Consider the following 23,273-nt stretch of genomic DNA (forward strand, 5'->3'; position numbering starts at 1 on the left):
TCACATAATTGCTGGAATGAGAAACATATGACAGCTTGATTTAGGTATTTGCCTCTCAGGGTTTGTTCTCAATATAAGAAAATTAGAGCTTTGATTAATGAAAATTGGTCACATTGACAACTTAAATGCACAAAAGCATTTAATACCTGTTTTCTACCATTGAAGGGTAATGTAAAGAGGGCATGTGGAAAATAGATCTGATCAGGCAAACATAATTGAATACTAAATGCATTTTTAAAACACTTTGTTTTAAGTAAACATAAATTCATATAAAGTTTATGAGAAATCAGTATATATTAGTTTGTAGGTTTTCAATAATGTAATTGCAACAAATATAAAAATATTTTGTTATGCATTTTCCAGGAATTTTAATTTAAAAGCATATCATGCAGGAGTGAAATATACATAAAATGTATTTTCCTTCAAGTAATTGCATGCAAAGATATGTTACATATATTTATTGTAGAATAATTCAGTATTTGTACATATGAAATATTTCCAAATAGCCAAACAAAAAGTTTATATTTGTGAAAAATGATGATTTTCTAGCATAAACTTTTAAGTATAATAGTAATTGTATTATTTAAATGACTCTGAGTACTTTTCTACTTACTATATAATATCAGTCTACACAGAGAGGAATATAAATCCCAATTACTTTTATAAGACAATCTTCATGCTTTATTCTTGCATAGGTTTATACAATATAAAAATCTCCACATTTGGAAATAATTAATTTCCACAGGATTACTGCAACAAAAAAATAAGAAAACACTTAATACAAACCCCTTAAATTTCTCATTCTGCAAGAAATAATGATATTTAAGTCTTGACAAATGGTAAACTCATAATTTGTAATTACTGGAATACTCTTTACTGAGAGGAAGAGAATGTTACTTAATTTTCCCATGGGAAATAATTACCAAAAGAAAAAGAACTACTTAAACAGTACCCTATGCATGGTTATTAATAACATAAAATTATACTGCTTTCTTTGGTTCTGACATACTCTTACCTTTAAAGATCCAAGCAGTTTCAAATTTGCCTAAGTTACTACTGTTTTGTTGTAAAATGTGTTCCTGTTTTGATCATGTATTTTTTATATAACAAAAGGTAAGCACCAAAGTGGTATTAAAAACATCTGTTATAACATGAATCACATGAATGATCCATAATCTAAAATTATTTACTCCTTTTCCTTTTCCAAAATTACAAAGTAATGTCACTATAGAGAAGCTATAGTTTGGTTTTACATAAAAGAAAATTCAAAATATTAGTCTGAAAAGTGTGCATCTTGACTAAGATATTTATTATTAAAATCATTTTAAATATTGCTTAACAGGAAGACCTAACACCACTTCTTTCATTAAATGTTAATTCACAATGAGGTTTATTTGACTGGTTTGGGTTTAAGTCATTCAACTTTAATGTTTCTATAAGTATAAATCACTTATCTAATATCTAATATATTAGATATTCAAAATTAAATTTGAAATCCAAAACCTCTGTAACAGTTTCTAATTGTTCCCTAGGTTTTGTCAGAATATTTTGTTATGCTAGACATGCATATCTGCCTGTGCAATCTCACACAGGTTCCCTGAATAGTAAGGAGCTCACATTATAATTTATCTTCCTAAGGAAGGCATATTCCTTATAGAGGTCATGTTTAAGAAACCTCAAACACAAATTTTGAGCACTTTAATTTAACTTCCCCTTTCCAAGATAATTGCCCACCCCAGCTGCTGAAGGAGCAATTGTAGGAAGATAATATGGCACTTGGTCTTTAGAGATGTTACTAAGAGCAAATGAAAACAGAAAACTCAACAAAAAATGAGGAACAGGTGTTCTTTCAATAATATGGCAAAAGAAGTTTCAGGTAATGAGACTTTGATGAAAACTAGAAGAGGATACAACAAATAAAACTTTATGTTAAGGTTGATTTTCTTCCCAAACTCATCTGCATGCTTCTTTAATTAAATAAGCACGTTAGTTTGCAACTTTTAACATTTAATCTTGAAGCAACTCTCTCTTTTCATCTTTAAATAATGACAATGTAGCTTGCTGAATATGTGAAACAGTGTAAGAAATTAGTTTATAAATCTCTTAGTTAACTGAAGTGGATTATAGCATCTTGAGGCATTAAACCAGACATATCAGAGTTCTAATGAAGACGGTCTTTGCTCTTCAAGATATTTCTATCTGAATAATTTGCATGTGCACGGTACTTTTGACTTAATAATAAAAAAATTTTTTATTCATTTATTCACATGTGCATACATTGTTTGGGCCATTTATCCCTCTTACTCCTCAGCCCCCTCCCTCTCCTCCCACCTCCCTTCACTTCCAGGCAGATCCTATTCTGCCCTTTTCTCTAATTTTGTTGAAGAGAAGACATAAGCAATAATAAGAAAGACAAAGTGTTTTTGCTGGTTGAGATAAGGATAGCTACACAGATTCCAAGCATTGCTTCCATGTACAAATAAGTAGTTTGAGGTAGACTGCCTATACTTTGTTGTTTTCCTAAAATGCATTGATTTGGCATCCCCAAGGAAAATCTTATTTAAAGTTTCAGGAAAATTCCATTATCTTAATATAACACACTCATAATCTTGGTGAGCAAAAATTTTTTCAGGCATTGTTTTACTTGCTTGAGGGGAAGTTCAGAGTTGATATTTCTGTGCAGAGCCCATGTACATCCACATCTATCCATCCAGCAATGCCTACAGGTGCTTTTGGTTACATTTAGCACTTAATGGTTAGCTCTAAATGATCAGGGACAATGGAAGTGAAACTAAAGTGAAGGTCACCATAGGTAGTTTTTTAGGATAATAAAAGCAGTAAATGTAAGCTTTGCTGGTCCAAATTATAAAACTTCATCACCAAGACAAGCTGAATTGGCTACCCAGTCTGATTCCATCAAATTTGGATCAGTTGTTTTTGTTCACTTAGAATAGAAATAAACTACTAATTTTCACCAATTAAAAGTATCTATGTATTTTCATTGATAATAAACAATCTGGGAGTTCTACATGCAAACTAAAATAGTGATGAGTTAGTATAAATTTTCAATCAAGGACAGAAATATCAATTTCTAAATGCTGTTTTTTCTTCCTTTTTTGAGTATTGTAAGTGTATAGTTGCTGGTGGCCTGAGTCTTCCATCATCAACAGAGCACCTTTAATTTCCCCTTGTAGTTTATGGAAATGTAGCCTGGTGCAGCAGACAGCATTCAGATCAACTCTTGTCTGGCTCCATCTAATCTGATATCGAATACTTTTAACATCTTCCCAGAGCTACTAATTTCATTTCCTGTGTACAAAGTTAAGAAAAAGGCATTTCCAGTTTCCAGATAAATTACTTATTATATGATATTTTATTTAGTCAAGTTTATTTCAAAATTTTTCTAAAGGAGGCTATGCATAAGAAACACCCTATACTAATTTTGTATATACCGAATTCCCAGAAAATTATCAAAAATACTATATGTTTACCATAATTTATATCAAATCACTCTTAAAGAAAACAGAAAACATCTTGTTACTTTGCATTTCTGGAATTATATCTTCTTCATGTCAGGTATCTTGAAAAAATCACAAACGTGAAATATGGTCATAGCAGTTGCAACTGCAGTAGAAATAGGGTTACAAACAGATACAATGCTAGAACTGGAAAAACAGAATTCATCTCTTCTTGAACTGTTTCCTTTTATAACCAACTACAATAAAGCTCAAGGAAATTTTCTGGTTACAGCTCCTCCTGCACATGGGATTTGGGGAGGAGGGGAGATCAAAGGATAAAGAATCCTGCCATGAAACTGAAGAAAATTTTGAAGGACTGATAGATTCTACTTTTCAGGTGACTTGTTTATGTGCTTATATTTTTTTACAAAATTGGTAGGGTCAAACAAAAAAGTGAACATTATAACAGTTAACCTTAACACCACAAATTAGAAATAAGGATGGAACTAACTAAAATACTTATTTGCTGGAAATTTAAATCTTGTTTTTCATTTGAGTTCCATAACCAGAATGGCTGGACTTCATGATTACAAATTCCGTCAACCCAAGGAGGGCTATAACCAAGATTCTTGCCAGTTCTCATATTGAAAAATGGGGAAAGAAATTCTACCAACAATACCTTCTCTCTGACCTCTTGTTTTGCAGCTTTCCACGAGAATTTTGAAATATCAACATAGACAAACTAGTTTGTATTCTTGTATGAATAAAAACATGAAATTCTCCTATGTAGTCTTCAAGCAAAGCAAAGTGATAGCAATAAGGTTTAAGAAACAAAGACTCTGTGTATTGAAGAGATGTACCTTCCAAAACAAACAGCATCATTTTAACTTACCTTGGTAAAAATATATGCAATAAATTCTACATAAAACATAGCCAATTTGTTATGTAATATACATGTACTTTAATAAACCTTTGCTTTTCCATTCTTAAATTTTTCTTTTCCTGTGGTTTGGAAGGAAATTTATTTTTAGTGTGAAACTTCTCTGAAGTTTCTTATGAAAGACTCTAAATCTTAAAATATCTCAAGGAACCAATGTTTCTGAAAGCATATGTACAAATAGAATAGTTATTTGTTAAAGGCCTGTACAAGTTAAAACACATTATTTTCCCCACACAAAATAAATAAAATACCTAGAGTCTGAGTCTAGTTGAGCACAAAAGTAGTTAAACTTGGTGAGATGTGAAATTAGGTTTTAATGCATGCAAAACACATTCCAATGCATATTTTTAGGTGTAGGCTGATTGACTTTTCTCAGTGTTTAAAATTAAAAGCTGCCTTTAGGCAGTTAAGAACCTTTGGAGAGCATTTGATATTACTTCACTCAAGCATTTACATTTAGTACTACGATAGCACCATTCAAAGACCAATACTGAAGTCTCATCCCAGAACAAATTTTAACATGGCTCCCTGCCAATACTGCCCCATCCAGCACATTCATCATCTTCTCTTCCCAGCGTAAACTCACCACTTTCATGAGGTGAATGCACTCATTTTTTATATCCCAACTCACATTTCACTCATCCTCACCAGCCCTCAAAAATAACCAATAACAATGATAATGAAATAAAAATTGATACATGGATGAATAGATCTGTGTCAAAAATGGGTTAGTGAACCCACATAACTATCTCATTATACTCTCACAATATATATGAAGTAAGTACAATTATTAATACCATTTTACCATTTGAGGGAATTGATATTTAGTAATGTCAAATATCTTGCCCAACCAAGTTCTTTCCACTCACAAGTGGAGTTGGAAATGAATCCATGTAACTCCAAAACTGAGCAAAGAATGTCTACTACTATAATTGGCTTCTCAAAGATTGTCAGGTGGCTTTAGTTTTCTCCTTCAGTGAGCAGGATTCAACAAATTTTATTCTAAGTTCTCTGTAATTGGGAAAGTAAAGACCTTTTATATTCAAGTTGAACTCTTTTCAATAGCTATGTATTGAGAGGGTTAAGGAAAGATGCCTGGCTAGATGGGTGGCAATCATCATAATATAGGTTTTATTTATTAGATATTTTTTCAATTCACTTTTTTTGAGAATGGGTCTCATCACATATACCAGGCTGAGCTAGAACTCTTGATCCTCCTTCTCTACCTCCTAAGTGCTAGAATTACAGGAATTTACTACCACCAGCACAAATCCACTTCTCAGAGTTTAATATTTGATGAATTTAACTCAGAGTTATATGTATAAGTTACTGTTATTATACTATTTTCCTTAATATTCCCTTGTGATTTTTCAAAACAGTTTTGTTTTGATGCATTTTATATAAACTTGTGGGAGTGTGATTTGGACAAAACACAAACCAACACTCTTGATTTGTCTGAGCTGAGTTATAATACATTGCCAAATCAATATAACCCATAAACTCTGATACATCAGGTGCAAAACCTCAACTGCAGAGGCTTCTACTTTCATATGCTGTCATTCATTTCCTATTATTTATTGGTCAAGAATGACAAAGGCCAAGTTCAATATCATAGTCCTCTGGGAAACACATGGTTTTGTTTTGATGACTGTTAGATTGTGATGGGATTTTGCTTCAGGATGCAGTGATTCTATTTGTATCACACTAATATTATTATGCAGTACTACAAGTGGTATCAGGAGCCTGAGTGTTGATGCATTGATCTGAATGCTGAATATTACCTACCTCATCTACGTAAATACTGAATGAAATAGGAAGCTTAATGAAAGGGAGATCTGTACTGGGTATCATGATAGATCATTTCAAACACATTTTCATATACATAGCATAATGAATTTTCAGGGGGAATATTAGTAAGTTCAGTATTGGAAAACAACTTTCATTCAAAGGTAATTATGTGGACAGATACTCATTAAGGCCTACTATGTGCCCGACACTTTTTTGGTGAAAGGGATAAACAAATATTTTCAAGTGTGAAAATAATTTGATGATAATTGTAAAAAGAATATTGAAACAAAAACCACTCATTTGTTAAACATAATTCTTATAAATGACATAAATAGGTTTTAAACAGTACCTTTGAAATGGTACAGGTATGCAATATCATTTAACAACAGATGTGGGCCATAAAGTAATTTCTAGAGCAAATATAAGACATCAGTGCCTACAAATATACTCAACAATTGAAATAAAATAGAAAAAAATCATATTTCACAATGTTTAAACAAACAAGTTTTTGAAATAATTAACATTTGTGTAAGTAGTATTTCAAAAGTAAATCTTAGAATTCTGGATAAACTGGTGTTTATGGACATAAAGAACTAGTCCAAACTTCCTTTTACCTAGTCATCTTCCATTAAGAATCACAGATGCAGTAGCAAGAGTATTTTCTTCATATAACAGGAGGGAAGAATAGATAGGAGGCCTATGGATAGCAAAACAGTGAAACCACAATTTGCAACTTTCCAGACCCAGGTCATTAGACTATGGATGTGGCAATCACATCCTCCACACCTGGGATAAGTTACAGCATACACATAAATAAAGATCCCTGCCCAGTAATAATTTTGCTTCATTATCATGCTAAAATGCACACTCTAGATGGAGACTTAGGATGCTAATGAGACACGCAATGTATGAACGAGCATAATGAGCAACTGTCAATGTCTGGTCCCAGCCCCACCCCATATGTGTGATGACATCAGGAAGGGCAAACATCAAAAGGCATACAAGCCCAGACCACATGACTTTATGGGCTACTCTGTCTTTCAAGTAGCCTGCTGCTAGTCTCTCCTGACATTAACCTGATTGCTCTTTCTGTGGAGTAGTCATTTGTACTAGTCTGCTTTTACTTCACAGCTAGTCTGTGTTTGATTTCTATCCTACAGGAGACAAAGGACCCACTTGGCTAGTGACATCAATTATCTATCATAGTGGCTAAGTGAGAGCTAAAAAAGAGAAAATGTAGAGATATCAAAACCTAGGTCATGGCAAATGAAGCTCTGCCATGCCTCAATTCTATCCAGAAGACTCTCAATACAATCAGACACAAGTCAAGCCTCCAGTTTCTAGACTACATGAACTCAACTAGAGAAGGAACTCAGAAAATTATGGAAACCACAGTACACTGTAATCACTACATTTGCTCCAAGTAATCAAAGTCCATGTGTGTGCATGTGTGTATCTCCCCAGTTGCTTGGCTGTTCAAGGGCCTAAAAGTCATGATATGCTTTATAGCATTGAATATGTTCATTTATCAAGCTTAAACACACTCTGTATGTGTGTGTGTAACTAAATTAGAAATGAAACCTAATTCTAGAACAGAGAAGCAATGACATCTGCCGACATTGAAAAACACTAAAAGAGAGAAAAAACTGATCATTGCTGATATTCAAATTCACTTGTAAATAACTAGAACTTTGTAAGATCACAGTTAGGGGGTTGCTCATTTAATCTAACATAATAATTTAAATGGTGTAAATTTGAGACAACTGAGGAAATCATTTTTTCTAGGAGGTAGGGAGATTACAGAGTCTTAAATTCTAACACGAGTTGCATTCTATTTTATAACACTTAGATCATAGTTTATTATCCTAAAAGTTTCTCACTTTGTGGTTAACGTAAAATTGAGCTGACATAGGATTACTGTCACTAATTCCAAAATCAGGATATCAAAGATATGATATCTGGAAAGAAATTTCCCACAACGCTAAGTATTACAACAAATAAAATACTCAAAAGCAACTACTTAATGGTAAGTTTGCAGTAAGAAAATTTGAGCTATGAAAATATAGTTTCTACAATGCATTGGTGTATATCACTTCAAAAGTTGGCTCCAGATTTCCAAAGGGATAATTCCCCTATCTGACTCAAAGACGACTTCCTGCACATCCTCACAAAATGATAAACTTATATAATGCTCAGGAATAATTTGATTTATCATTCCTTTTTGGAACTGGGGACCCCTGACTCATCATTTAACTCATGAATTTATTCTGTATTGAACCAGGTAACAAAGAAAAATATCAGCAAACTAAAAAAGATAGCATTTCCCCCAATATGAAATCTCGGTCTAACACAAACATTGCTAAAATACATCAACGCAAATGTAATAAGCATCTAACATGTATCAGTGGCAAGGCAGATAATTTGAGATATGTAAAACAAATAAAACACAAGCCATCATCCTCAGTGTTATTACTTATATGAATATATTTTCAACATGCCATATAGCATAGTCAATGCAGATACAGCCACAATAGGTTGTAGTTGTCAGCAAAACTTCTCTAAAAAGGTACTATGATAATTTTTATACAAACCCTGTTAATAACACACCTTTTTTTAAACTTTTTTTACTTTTACAATGACTTAAGAAATTTGCAAACTATTGAGATGTACATTTTTAATTCATAGGTAGATACATTGTATTAAAACTGAAGAATAGTAAAGACAAAATAAGAATTTGTGGTAGCTAGAGACAAAAGAAACATAATTTCTATAAAAATGGCATTGGAGTAAACATCTGACTTCTCATTGGCAACATTTGAATAAAGAAGAGAGTTTAAAAAAAGAAGACAGTGAACTGTCTTTAATATTCTAAGAAAAAATACCTGATAATCTGAAATTGTATATCAGAAAGTTTTTTTTTTTTTAAAACCAAAGTAAAATAAGAACTTTTTCACACTAGAAAGAAAACTATGTTTGCCAGCACCATCGACTGGTACATTTAGACGGGAGGAAAGTGATTTCTGGGATGAACAGAAATCATGACCTACAATAGTAGAAATAAATTCAAATGAAGTAGAAATTATACATAAATATAAATAAGTTAAATGTAGTAAATAAAGAGCAAATATTATCCAAATGGATTTTTTTATTCTAGTTACATGTAGTTTGCAAGACATACATCTAAAATTTAAGTAGGCAAAGAAGTTGAAAATAAAAGGATGAATAATATATATATAAAAAGCTAACAATAAAGCTAGATCATTGCATAGTGCTATTTGTAAAAATTGATGCTATATGAAAGTCAGACAAAATAGACTGTAAGGCAGAAATCATTACCAGAGATAAAGCATGTCATTACCCAATAATAAAATCTCAACATCACCTAGGAAATAGAGAAATACTAAACTTATATATGCCTGACCACATAGTCTCAAGTCCATAAAGCAAAAATTGAGAAATCTATAAGAAGAAATAATTACATACACTCTCAAGACAAGACATTTTAACATTCATTATTTATAGTTAAAATAAGCACAATAGAAAGATCATGGGACATAAAAACAACATGAAGAATGAACTTAACCTAAGGAACATATATAGAACTTAGTCTCCAACAAGTGAAAAATACATACTGTTTTCAAGGAAACTCAGAACACATACCATTATTTTCGTTATAGAAGCTCTGTTCAACAAATTTTAAAAAATTGATATCACATAGAATGCAATTTTGTTAAAAATGTATGATATAGTTTTAAATGCACAAAGTATATAGGAACACAAAGGAAGAACTATCTTTTCTCATGACTAGTTATTGGCTGGTAAATGGAAATTCTTTCTCTTGTCAAAGAAGTAGAGATGTGTTCTGACAAGTAGATGTGTATTATTATAAGATAGGAAACAGGACTGACATGATCAAGGAGAACTGAGTTATTTAGTGAAGTGAAGTTTACAAGGCGCACAGAGAGAGAGAGAGAGAGAGAGAGAGAGAGAGAGAGAAGACAGGGAGTGTGTATTGAAGGTAGGTAGGAGAGTTTATATGAATATATATATCACATATCATGTTGAACAGTGTGGGTTATAAAATAAGTAAAAATGAATCAACAAAGAATTTTAAACAGGTTAAGGGACAAAATATTATTTTAATCATAAAGAGATATCTAAAAATTTGAGATTGTGTATTGTTTGATCATTGGATGTTGGTTGCTTGCAGATTGGGTGAATAGAGGGAGATTAGTAAAACAGTGTTATGAAACCATGGACAGGTTCCTCAAGCCCCCTTGCAAATCATACTCTTTTTTGGATATTCCTCATGGCTTATTGCTCATTGCTCTCACCAGACTTCTTTCCTTAAATTTTGCATGACCATTCCAAATTTGATTTATGCATATCTATATTACCTTATTCCTAATAAGCCCATATGAAATAACTAAACCACTATCACTTTTAAAAAAGAGCTAGGATAACCAGGGTAACATAATTACAAAGCAATCTAACTAACATATTTACAGCTAACAAACCAAGTTCATTGGGTATGATACATGTGTCAAACACCTAGCTTATGTTCATTGAGATTCCTACAGGTTGACCTCCCTGCTTTGTTAGCTGGCTTACTGTGTTACCTGAAGAAGCTTTAGGTCTTCTTCAAGAAGATAGACCATCAGATTCCCAAACTGTTAAAAATACAGAAAATCAGCTAAGGAAATTGTCAAACAGTATATAGTTCTGAAAACTGTCATACAAAGATTTCATCAACAAAGTACATAAAAATTATCATTATTAGCTTCAAATAATCTGTGGTTTCTTTTCCTCAACCTGAACATTCTTGTCATAGTTAATCCATAGCAATTGTCAAGTCTAGCTTCCAGAGGCCATCTTTTCTTCCTTTATGAAAATACCCTCAGGGATTTCTGGAAACCTCTAAATTCCTCTTTCTCTAGAGTAAGACTCAGACTTGGTGTCCCAGTTTCTAGTCTTTTCCAACTTACTCTGAGATGACTTACTGGGAACAAAAAAAGACAATGTAAAAATCCCATCACAGTGATTCTGACCTCACTCCTTACTTAAAACTTATTCTTTGTAGATCACATTCACTATAATATGGCCAGCATCAATGCTAGAAATCTATACATGTTTCTTAGGATAACAGAGATTAGTAGAGATGAGAAATTTGTTTAGGGTTTTTAACAAAAGACACAGAGGAGAAAACATAGATTGTACATATGATGGACTTACCGATCAATCAGATGATCGAGAGATGAAAAAAGGTAAGTAATGAAAGCTCCTCAAAGCTTCAGCTTATGCCTAAGAAAATGGGGAGCACTAAACAGGACAGAGTAGGCACAAATTTGACAAGGAACAAAGGGTGCACTCAGATTTATTAGAATGAAGTGTTTGTGCAACATGCAGATAGACATTTCTACTAGATAGCTGAAAACTAGGTAGAGAACCATATAACATAAGAGAGGGGGGAGGTAGACATGCATAACTGGTTATCACCATCTTGTAAGTAAAAGTAGATGCTGCATGAGCAGTGAGATTATCTACGAAATATGTATAAAGAAGAAGTGGAAACAGATCATTGGCAAAATCCCAGATAGCAGAAACTTTGGAGTAAGCATACAATAAGAAAGATGAAAAAGATTCTGAAAGTGAAGCATCAAATAGGTAAGAAATTATATGCATATACATTATAATCATTCTGAAAGTAAAATTCTTGCTGAGAATTCAGTAATGTATGTAACAACAGCTATAAGGTTTACATCTACTAATATTACAATGAATCACAGGTCTTTTGATGTAACATTTAGACATTGGATTAACTGAATCACAGAGAAGGATAAAATATCAAAATCAAATGTTCTTGTGAATAGGAAGCATGGTATTTAGTCTATGTTTTTATGTTTCCTTGGAATCATTCTTTTTCTTTCAGTTAAGCTGTAAACGAATGACATTTCTAATTTTTCATTAATGTTTTATCTTATCAGTCTTGATTTGTACTCTGATAGTATTCATCAATAACACAACAGGTAGAAAAAAAGGACATTTCAGTCTTCTGAATATGAGTACATTGTGCCTGCTGGAAAACACTAAAGTACAATTCCACGACTTTGAATGAGCAGAGTTTATAAATAAATGGATGGTGCAACTCATCAAACACCAGAAAGTCAAGACAGAGAAGAGGAAAAGTTACACCCTGAGCATGTTCACAGACAATTTTTGTAATTGCAGATGCCTATGAACATCAAGTTATAGCATAGCATTGTTATTTGATTGTTGGTGATAGCATATTATTTATAAAATTAAAAAATTTTGTGCATTGAATCATACCCTTTCAAAAGTTTCTTAAATTCATTTCAGATGTATCTAAAAATGAACTAGATGTTGCCAAAAATGTTACTGCTTAAACATTCTAACGTCAGTTGTGTTTTAGCTTATTATACATTATAAGCTATTACTGTTTTAGGAAATAAATGTAGCATATATATGTAACCATAAATATGTATACATAAATGGAATAGTATTTCAAAATCAAGGAGGTTTGTACTGTAATTGGATTTAGAAGTACAAGACAGAACCTCAATCTCAATTGCCACATGGCAAAAAATATCTTTAACCAAATCTAGCTGTGTTTTTCATATTTCATAGTTACAAAATGCTCATAATTTCTCCCAGGAATTATTTAACAGTGAGAAGCTTTATCATTAACACACAGTGTGTGGAGCTACTTACTCCTTGAACCATGACTCAGCCATGAACTTCAATAAACATGAGAGGAAATAAAATATCTAAAATTCTACTTGCCACTGCTGCCTAGAGCAATCAACTGATCAAAGCATTGATTTTACAGAGTACTTTTGAAAACATTAAACAAAATGCTGATTAAGATGAGCTCATTTATTTTAACTATCTCCTTGCCAAACAAAATAATGGGCATTAGAAGTTCAGAAATTTAGCAATCAGGGTGTCCATCCTTTATAAAATGAGAATTAAAACTGGTAATTATGACTTATGACAAAATGTCATTGAACAAGGTTCAAAAATGTAGGCGTTAAGTATCAGTCTTTTAGTCTAAGACTGTAGTGGCTTCATTTTGTAGTAAACAAGCTCAAATATTTTGAAAGTATTTTGCTCAGTAGAAGCCATGCACACAACATAAATGTATACATATAACATCATAATTCAAAATTTCTAAAGTTTGTAGATCTGGAAAAATTAAAGAAAATGCTTGCATAGTTAAAGCTTCTCACAGTGATGCAAATACTGTGGCTTGTTCACTGAAACAGTTTCAAAATAATTGAGTCTGGGCAAAAAGTTCTAATATTTTAAGAATATATTTTTATTTATAACCAATAATTACTTATGAAAGTATTTGGGACTAGAGAAAGAGTATTTAGTACTAGAAAAAAATGTAGTATGTAACCAGGAATTAGTTAAGATACAAGTATTTTTTAAAGATGAGTCTTAAATGTGCCCATAAGGTAAAGATAAAGGAGAACTAACGTAAAGGGGGAAACACAATCAGTTTTATGATGAAGAAGATTCATAACACTAAATATCAACCACTTGCTTAGGAGAAGTACAACTAATTCTGTTTTTAAGACTAGATAAAATTTATCATGCATCTCATGTTGAGGGAGAGGTGGAAAGCTTTAATATAATTCAATAAATCTTGAGGGAAGAAATCTCTATTTCCTTGAACTAGCTTTTCCTTCTGTTTGAGGTTTTAAAATGCTCAAATACTCTCAGTAGATACAGACTTGTGGAATCACAATGATAACAGTATTTTCTCTTCCAAGACATTGATTTATTATATCATGTTTCATAAAAATTCTCCTGCTCATGGCAACTGAATTGGTTGCTTCTACCCAAGAATCAAAGGCTCTTTTATCTTAGGTAGATAATATGGGTTTTTTTTTTTAGGCATTCTAAAGAAAAGATGAAACTTAAAAAACAAATGTGTAAATAAGTTAGATAATGATAATGTGTGGATTAGGAATTGAAGCATTGCATGTATCCAGAAAAGACAAATATAGTACACTCTTGGCTCCCATAGATTTAAGGTTTGCATTTTTAACTATTTCAGAGTAACCCAGGATCTTCATGGCTGATAGTCTCTAATAATTCTGCTGAGACAGTGACTAAGGAGGGATGCTCGTGCCAGGCACCAGCAAAGTAAGACAGTCTGATCCACCGTCCAGTGTGCAAATCTCAAAACAGCTTTGTTGTAGTCTTTTCTTCATGTCACTTCAGCAGTGACACTGGAGCAATGATAGAAACTGTGCTGTTTTGAGGAAAATGATCTCCAGAAAAATGCCAAAATCTAATGCTGATAATAAAAGGGAAGAGATCTAAGAAAAATCTGATTCTTAAGTAGAAAATCTGTGTTATCAGATAAATCACAACATCTACTCAGACTCATAAATCCCAAGACTTATAAAAGTTTTTAAAAGCGTCCTCAAAAGTGGTATTAAATACTAATTCCTTTTATAAATATAAAAGAAATTCTCTTCTCAAGTATTATGTTGTTCCATATATGTATATACTTACTTATTTCTGGCTTTTTCTTAACAAATTTTGGGGAAAATGACATAAAAATTATACCAAAGTTTGAAATCAAATTAACTTTACAGTCACTTATTTAGTTTTGTTGAATTTCACAGGTTTCTATTGAGACCTTTGGCTTCATTATTGATTAAATGACCTAGCGTATGTCCAGATTTCTGGTGTATCATAAATTTAAGCACTTGTTAAGTTTAGTGTATGATCGATCAGATTTACTTATTTTAATTTCAATATAGAAACTGAATGTACATCAAGCTGAGATGTCAAATCTATGTACTAGGTGAAATTCTATTTATAGCCCTAATGAAATCAAAATAATTTCACAATAATATGAAAGCCAAAATAATGAGGAAGATCAGGGGAATTAGATACATTATATAGTATTTAATTATAAAAGATTGGTTTAAATTTATGAAACTATTATCTACTGACCTAATTTCATAATTTATCCATCACTTTCTGTTGAGTTTATTAACAAATATTAAACAACAGTAATTTTGTACAAAGATTAGGAATAAACTTACTGGTTAAAAGAAAATAAAAGAAACATGCAATATAAAAATTATTCTGTAACAAGAAAAATATTTGATCTACATGACCATAGATCAAATGTTGTAACTTATATCTGAAACAAGCATATTAGAGAAATTCAGTGAGAAACTTCTACTGTTATACATTCTTTTAGAACTTCCTTGAATTTTGACCTATATATAATAGCATAGGTTTTAGAAACAGAAGACAGATTTGACACCTCATTCCATTATTTATTAACCTTGTGATTATGGATACTTCATTTAATTTTTCTGAATCTCCTTTTTAGTATCCATAAAATGAAAATATAATATTAGTCAGGGAAAACTGTTTTGATAGTCAAATGAAGAAATGTTTGAAAAATAAAAGGAGCTATATTATCTTTATTGTTTTGAAAATGATGTTCTCTAAGGAAGACACAAAAATGTCACTCTCAAAATGTACTTGGAGCCATAGACTCTCAGACTTGGAAGCTAATTAGAGATCAACTGGTCCTGAGGTTTCTACATTGTGCTCCTCGGACTTACAGTTCATGGCAGTTTCTCTGGGAGTTGGTTGCAATGGCTAAGAGGAAGTAGACTCTATAGTATCTCCAAACTCCCTTGCCAGAGGTACTTTCCTTTTATTAGTTAGGTCTTGTGATGGTTTTGAAGATATTGTATGAACAAATTTTTCAGCTGTAGCTAAAAATGATTGCAACAAAACCCTTTAATCAAATACACATGTCACCACCTCCACCCTCCAATACCTGAGAAACATGAGACAGAAAAATTTCCTGCAACATAGGCATGCTGCCACATCTGGCAAAGGGCTGCTATAAAGTTTGAACAGTATCATCTAAGCATTACTCTAACGTGATCAGTACCCTTTCCACTACACAACTTAGTGTCTTCAAAGGTTGTAAGCTGTTAAATGTGGAGTGAGGGTTTTAGTACTTTTGTTTTCTTCTGAATTCTAACTGCTTTTGAACCCCAATTTTTGTGGGGTAAGTATTTGAATTGACATCTAAGGCTGAGTAAGATTTAGCCCTTGTTTCAGTGAACAGCATTGCTGTGGCAATTTGAGACTTTGTGGTTGGATGTTGAAACCTTTCATTTTTAAATGTTTTAAATGTTTAAATGTTTCAATGTTGCTATTGAAACACTTTTGATAATCATAAATGAAGCAGCATAAATGTTCTAAAATTTGACCAGGGCTTATAATATTTTTCAGAGTCAATATAAAAAATGTTGCTTGGAAACTTCAAAAGAAGTCTCCAGGCACTTGATAAAGCTTTTAATTTTTAGAATATGAGGCTCTATAATTATTTTGAAGGTATGGCCATCTTTAAATTTGCTCATTCTGTGGCCGGACTAGAAGTCTCTACTCAGTTTCATTAAGGATATAAGATCAGTTCATGCTCCTCAAATATTCCAAATAAGTGAAGAAGCAGAATCAAATGAAAACTTAGGTGTTAGAGTATTAAGGTTACATTGTTATACAATGAGGTAGCTTACCTCTAATTTCATAGAGTTTGTGAAGCTGAGAATTTATCACAAACCAAGCACAATTCTCAACAATGAAGCTTATAAATTTTTATTTGGGTGGGTATGGAAACATTTACTAATTTAAACGGCTACCAATTTAAATGAATATATTAAAACAAGCCATAGAGATTTGAAGAATGTAAATGGTCATTTTTCTTAGTATCTTAAAGTTATAAGCTCCACCAAATTTTATTTTAGCTAAAATTCCAATATGGTATAAGAAACAACTCATTGAATATTATACAAAAGGAATGCCCTAAAAGATACATTTTGATGTATTATCTTACAGCATTAAGCCATCTTGTGGAACTATGATTTTGAGTCCATAAATGTTGAAATATCCAGTGGTACTACTTCAAAATTCAATGTATTTTTTAAATGGCAATATTCTAGAGTCAGCCATTCCCTACTGGAAAATATACTTAGTAATGACAGCAGACCACTGACGATTTCTTAGTCATTGCACAACTTTCCTCAACTGTGTTTTTCCTAATTCTCTTTCTAATCATATCAAGTATGTCCTCTCATCCCACCTAACTATATTTAGAATGCTCCACAATTACTTAAAGCTTATTTCACTTCAACTAAGTTCATTTTTAAATTTTAAAAATGTAGGCCACAATGTATTATGTATTTCAAAATAACTAAGAGAGTAAGTCAAATGTCTTTCTATAAAAAAGTGATGAATATGTCAACTAGCTTTTTAAATTCCATATTATGAACATGATTTTAAAACACATTGTGTCTAATGAATGTATATAATTATTTATCAATTAAAAATAATACTAACTTTAAAAATCAAGGTTAATTGCTATACACTCGTTATAGCTAGTTTTTCTTACCAGAAAAGGATTGGAATTGGACATAGATGAGAAGTTATAATTTCTGAGCATGACAAAGAAGTCAAATAATTCACTGTTCACAAGTATGTTTCCTTACTCTAAACCAAAAAATGAATACATAAGGTAGGTTGCTAAAAATATGACATATGTTGGAGAGTACTATTTTTCACTATGGAATGACTAACATAAAAAATACCACCTACTTACACTCATCACAAAGCCTCCCACACCGTAGCAAGCTCCACTTTCCTGAGCTGATGTCTTATTGATGAAAGAGAAAAACAGTTTTAGAATTCTTCTAAGCATCACCTTTCTTATTCAACTGAATCATAGACAAACATGCTATGAGATTGGTCTAAGACCTGGGCAGCTCTGAATCAGCCACTTGTTTAAACACCTATGCATGTTTTTGCTGGGTTATCATCTCCTACCCACACAATACTTCCCTAATGACCTAACTGTATTATTCTGGGAAGGCTTTTCCTTACCTATATAGGGCAAGTTTCAAGTTTTTAGAAGAAGAAATTTTGTTTAAATTAAAGGGATAATATTAATAGTAACTGGACTTCATTAAAGTAACTCAAACAATTAAAATTATACTTACTAAAAAGTCGGTTTACCCATCTCAGAAGTAACTATATAGTTTGTAATTTTTGCACCTTATGAAATGAGAAATAAAAAGTATCCCAGAACTACATATTTCATACTCGTAAATTGTAGAAAAAATTTCCATTTTAACTTCTAACCAGTTATCTTATTAAAGGAATAATCTGGACAAATAAATAAGTAAGAGCTGGGATCAAATATGACTGCAAAAATTGTACTATACTCTTGATGATGAGTTTTATGTTTTTGATGCCCAAGCAAATTATAATTATCCACAAATATATTCTTAGCATTGAAATCATAAATTTCCTATTTGCCAAATTTATACAGAACTTATATTTCAAAAGCTGAGTAAAGAATCAACAGTCATATGCTTAATCACAACCATTTATTCAGCCTAAACATCTCATAAATAAGCCTTATAAGAATAAATTTAAAAGTGTCAGATCTAAAAATCAACTGCAGTCTGTTCCAGTACATAAGAACAGTCATTTAAAACCGGGAAACTATAGACCTGAAATAAAAACTAAAGCTCATATTTAAATATCAACTACTAAAAGGCACACAGTACTATGTAACTCAGAGACATTCCAGGACAGAGGATGCCTTTTTCTAACATCAATATTCATTAACACCCACATTTCCAAAGTAGCAACCCATATTTTGAGTTGTTTGATGTTGTTTCTCCTTTAAACAAACACTGAGGCAAAATCAAGAGTAAGTTTATACATTCATTGGAAAAAGAAACAGATAGAGATCAAAGGGAAAAGCACACACCAGAATTCTGTGGATAAGAACTCTCTCCCTTTTCACCACTGATCTGTTTCATAGGGGCATGTGTGCAGAATAGAAGATGAAACATGCCTGCCTTCATTAGCAAGTTTCACACACATAACTGTATTCTACTTATCTACCAATAAATCCTTTCATATACATATTATGTTTATGATTGTGAGAGCAATGTTTTAACATATAATTATTGAGGCTTGTTTCCAGTTTTTAAAGTTGCAAATAAAATAATATATACTGTACAGCATATAAAAAGTCCCACAAACCTAGCACAGCAAAAAATTATGATCTGGTTCAAATTTTATAAAAAGAAAATAGTTTACCCAAAGATGAAAAATTAGCAGAATATTCCTTTCTTAAAAGCTGAGGTAAGCAACTTTAACTAATGATATTGTGGTCTACAACTAAGCTAGACTGGATTCTTAGAATATTCTGCACATTTATTTATTTATTTATTTATGAAATCCCTGTAAAACTGTTTTTCCATATATTTAAAGCATCATAAAAATTAAAGTTTTATGCAGACGTGCCTTTAATGTAAACATCACTGGAGCTGAAGAAGAAAAGTTCAAGCACTTAAAAAATGCACAAAACAAGCATCCCCCACTTTTTTCTCCCCTTTCTCCACTTATCACCTTGGAAGACTCTTTAATAAGAACCCATTACAGAATAAACAACTTGACATGGAATTTTCTAGAAAACCCAATCTAATGGATTTTGCTGTAAGGAGAAATGCAGATGAGTTATTCCACATATGGTACATCCATCACAAAGTGGATATATTTCACAGGGTAAGTATTTGAAATACTTCTGTATTTCAGAAATGTAGTCAAAACTAACAGCACAAATTTATTTCCCAAATTGAAGGTCTTCAAACATCTTCTAACAAGGCTTAACTACATTTCCTCCTTGCCAGTTTTGACTCTCAACAATAGCTTACCTGCATAATTTCTCAGCGACCTCAATAGATCTTTTTGTCTAATAATCCTTCAATTCTTCCTAATCATTACCAACTCACCCACTCACCCCATACCCTTCTAGTTCTCTATTCATTACGTCCATCCACAAAGTCTAGCACACTCTGGCTGTGAGAATCTCCAAATTAACATGTAGTTGTACTAAGGTTAAGCTGGAGTCTTCTACTAGCACCTGATTAGATAGAAGTTTCCACAGTGGGCTTGCTGGATTTTGCTCATAAACAATTTAATGATTGTGGAGACTCAGAGAGGATAAACCAATAGGGACCTAAGGGGTATAAGGGGAAATGATCACCTCAAATCATTTTTCCCTTCCATTTCTCATAAGAAAATGTTCTCTTCTGTGCTATACCCTATAGTTAACAAGCAAAAAAAAAAAAAACTCAGATACTCCATCTCTGCATAAAATACACATATTCATGTGTTCTCTTTCACATATCAAATGAAACCTGTCTCCTCTCCCAACAGTCTGGGAGGCTTGGGCAAAGCAACAAGGGATCTTTTCAAACACAAAGGCAAATCTTCCTATCTTATTAGGCTACAGAGTTACCAGGAAACTTCTAGTTCAGGCTAGGGTCTATTGACTGCGACCTTGGCCAAGCACAGAAACTTGTCTGTCAACTTTAACTGGAACATCAAATCTGCCTAGTCCTCCCTTCTCTTCCTTTGCGGAACCCAGAATGATGGAGGTGATGTCTAAGGTCTTCTACTGTCCTTCCTTCACTGGAACTTCATCCATAGAACCATTCCACTGGATCCCAGCGTTCTGCCCATTCCACCTCTCATGAATAGCCAGGAGAAATGGGTTCTGGTGCTGGACATACTTGGTGACCATGGCAGAGAGATGGCTGCACACATAGGCTTTTGAGCCCTACAGAGGATTTCCCCAGCTCGGAGTTCAGAATATTGTAAAACCCGTTCCCCTGACCTTTGGGAACAAATCTCAATTAACCAAGTTTTTCCAGCAGAAGGGACGTCTTAGTTCTCATGTAAACAGAGTCCATCTAAATCTCTAGTAAAAATATCTTCTGAAGCAAAACAGTGGAGTACAAAATGCCTAGAGGTAAAGAAGGGTGTGAATTTTTTTTTTTTAAATGCTCCCAGTATCGCCCCCTTTCCTGCTTTTTCGTTTTCACTGAGCGGGACATTTAAATTATTTTGTGGTTTGGTGATTTAAGTTCGTTTTTTAACTGGCCCCTGCAGGCAGAGATGCCCACCAACAGAGGGGCAAATTGCAAGCCGCTGGCAGCTCCTCCAAGCTGGGGACCCCAAGAAAGAGGGCGCCTGGGAGGGCGCGGGGCGGAGCTGGGGGTGGGGGGGCGGCGCTGAGTAAGGGTCGCCGACCTCGCGGGGTTCCCACGCGGAGGAGGGGCGTCAGGGTCTCCGGGTGCTGTCCCAACCCCTCTAGACTTTCTCTGTTCTGGTCTCCTACCCCACCTTTCTAGACTTATTTCCAGGGGCCAGGCACGCATGTCCGCGGCGTTGGCGTGACCCGGCCAGCGGGGGACCTTCCAGTCCCTGCACTCGCGGTGTCCCCCGGACGATCACCAACTGGAACCGTGGGGAAAGCCGCTTGAGCGGTAGGAGGAAGGGGTCTCGGGAGCGCCGGCACACCCCGAGCGGTGGCCGCTAGCACGCCAGTCTCCAGCGAGCGGAAATAGGCTGTCCCTGTGTCGCGCGGGGACAGAGCGGACTCGGAAAGGGGGACAGGAGGCAAAGTGGCCGCGCATCTCCGACAACTTTGCTGGCAAACCAGCGACCGCGGACAGCGATGGAGCTGCGTGCGCCGCGGATTTTGCCAGAGCAAGCGAGCTACAGGGGCTCTTGGCGCTGGGTCGTGCACCCCAAATGCTGCACCAGAGAGGAGGAGGACCGGACGACTGCCCTTAGGAGGAGCCCCAGCGAGGGGAGCCCAGACCGGGAGTGCGGAAGAAAGCCGCCCTCCATGTCCTCGGCCCGAGGAGGGGAGCCCGCGCCCAGGGACACTGAGCCCCAAATACCCACTCGCGTGCCACGGGACCCTCCAACTACTCTAGCAGCGCTAGGAGAGGCTACAAAAAGACTACGGAGGGACAATCAGATGCATGAGAAAGGAAGGGTGCCCTCCGCCCCGGAGGGTCACGTACCTTGAGCTCCTCAATGTCCAGGTTTGGTGATCTGTCCATGGAGCGAAACTAAAAGAAGTGGAGAGGAACTGGGCAAGTTGTACCAAAAAACAATCTAGTCTTTTAGTTTCCAGCTTAAACTCAGCTTTATTCTCCTCCAAGCCCTGGCGGCTTCGCTCAGTCTCATTCTCCGTGGTCACGCCGCCTCCACCGGTTAAATATAATAAAAAAAAACAAATAATAATGATAATTCACTTTGTTTTTACTTCCTCAAAGATTTAGTGACAGGTGATGGTTACCGCGGTGTAACACAGTTTAGGCGAATGAAGCAGAAGGAGAAGGAAAAAAAAATCCACTCTATTTAAGATTATTTCTTCTTCTGCAATAAGCTTAGAAACCAGCGATTTGCTGCATCCCAAGAAAAAAAGCTGCTTCCCTGGACAGCAGCATGCGGCAAATTTCAAGCAAATGTGTTCAAACTGAAGAGAAGAGTATATGATAAAAGCCTTCCTCCGCCAGGCTTACTCTGGTAGCTAATTTAGCACAGTGAGTCCCAGACATTAGCGATGGCAAGATAACGAATCCCCGAAGTCCTGTATAGACTTAAAAAATGTCTTGCAGCTAAGAGGTATTCTCTCAGTGGGGAAAAGACGATAATAAAGTCTGAAGGGAACGTTCTCCTTTGAAGGTTATGCTAAAAGAGTTGAGAGAATAGGAGGAGGATCCTACAGAGAGAAAAGAGGGAGAGAGAGAAAGAGAGGGAGAGAGAGCAATTTTCCCCTTGCTTTGCTGTTTTTACTGGCCTTCACCACCAGGTGACTGACTTCACTTCTCTCTTCCCACAGCCAGCACTAAGGGGATTTCTCTCATCTGTCAAAAAGCAACATTTCCTCTCCAGACAAATTCTGTCGCTGGGTCTTAAAGACTGCCCTCTGTCCACTAGGGGACAGGCATTTTAATTCATTTCTTATGTTGCTTCATCTTGCTCCTACAGATCTAGGAAGAACAGTCTTGTGGGTATAATTCTCATGTTTTCATTTAGATCTCTATTTTTAGAGTCTGGCTGGGGGGTTTTGTTGTTGTTTCGTTTCGTTTTGTTTTTTACTTGAAGACTTTCAAAGATAATACAAATAAGTATATGTAAGAAAA

General features: G+C 34.3%; 1 protein-coding gene across 1 annotated transcript in view; it reads right to left on the reverse strand.

Moving 5' to 3' along the window:
• Sgcz (sarcoglycan zeta) overlaps nt 1-23,009 on the reverse strand; it is a 1,041,297-nt gene extending 1,018,288 nt beyond the window's left edge. The window contains exon 1 of the mRNA XM_074054729.1: nt 22,146-23,009. Within this exon, the coding sequence (XP_073910830.1) occupies nt 22,146-22,184 (39 nt within the window). The 5' untranslated portion in view covers nt 22,185-23,009. The remainder of the gene's footprint in view (nt 1-22,145) is intronic.
• Between the last annotated feature and the right edge of the window lie 264 nt (nt 23,010-23,273).

The sequence above is a fragment of the Castor canadensis genome, chromosome 14 (assembly GCF_047511655.1).
Source record: "Castor canadensis chromosome 14, mCasCan1.hap1v2, whole genome shotgun sequence".
Classification (NCBI taxonomy): domain Eukaryota; kingdom Metazoa; phylum Chordata; class Mammalia; order Rodentia; family Castoridae; genus Castor; species Castor canadensis.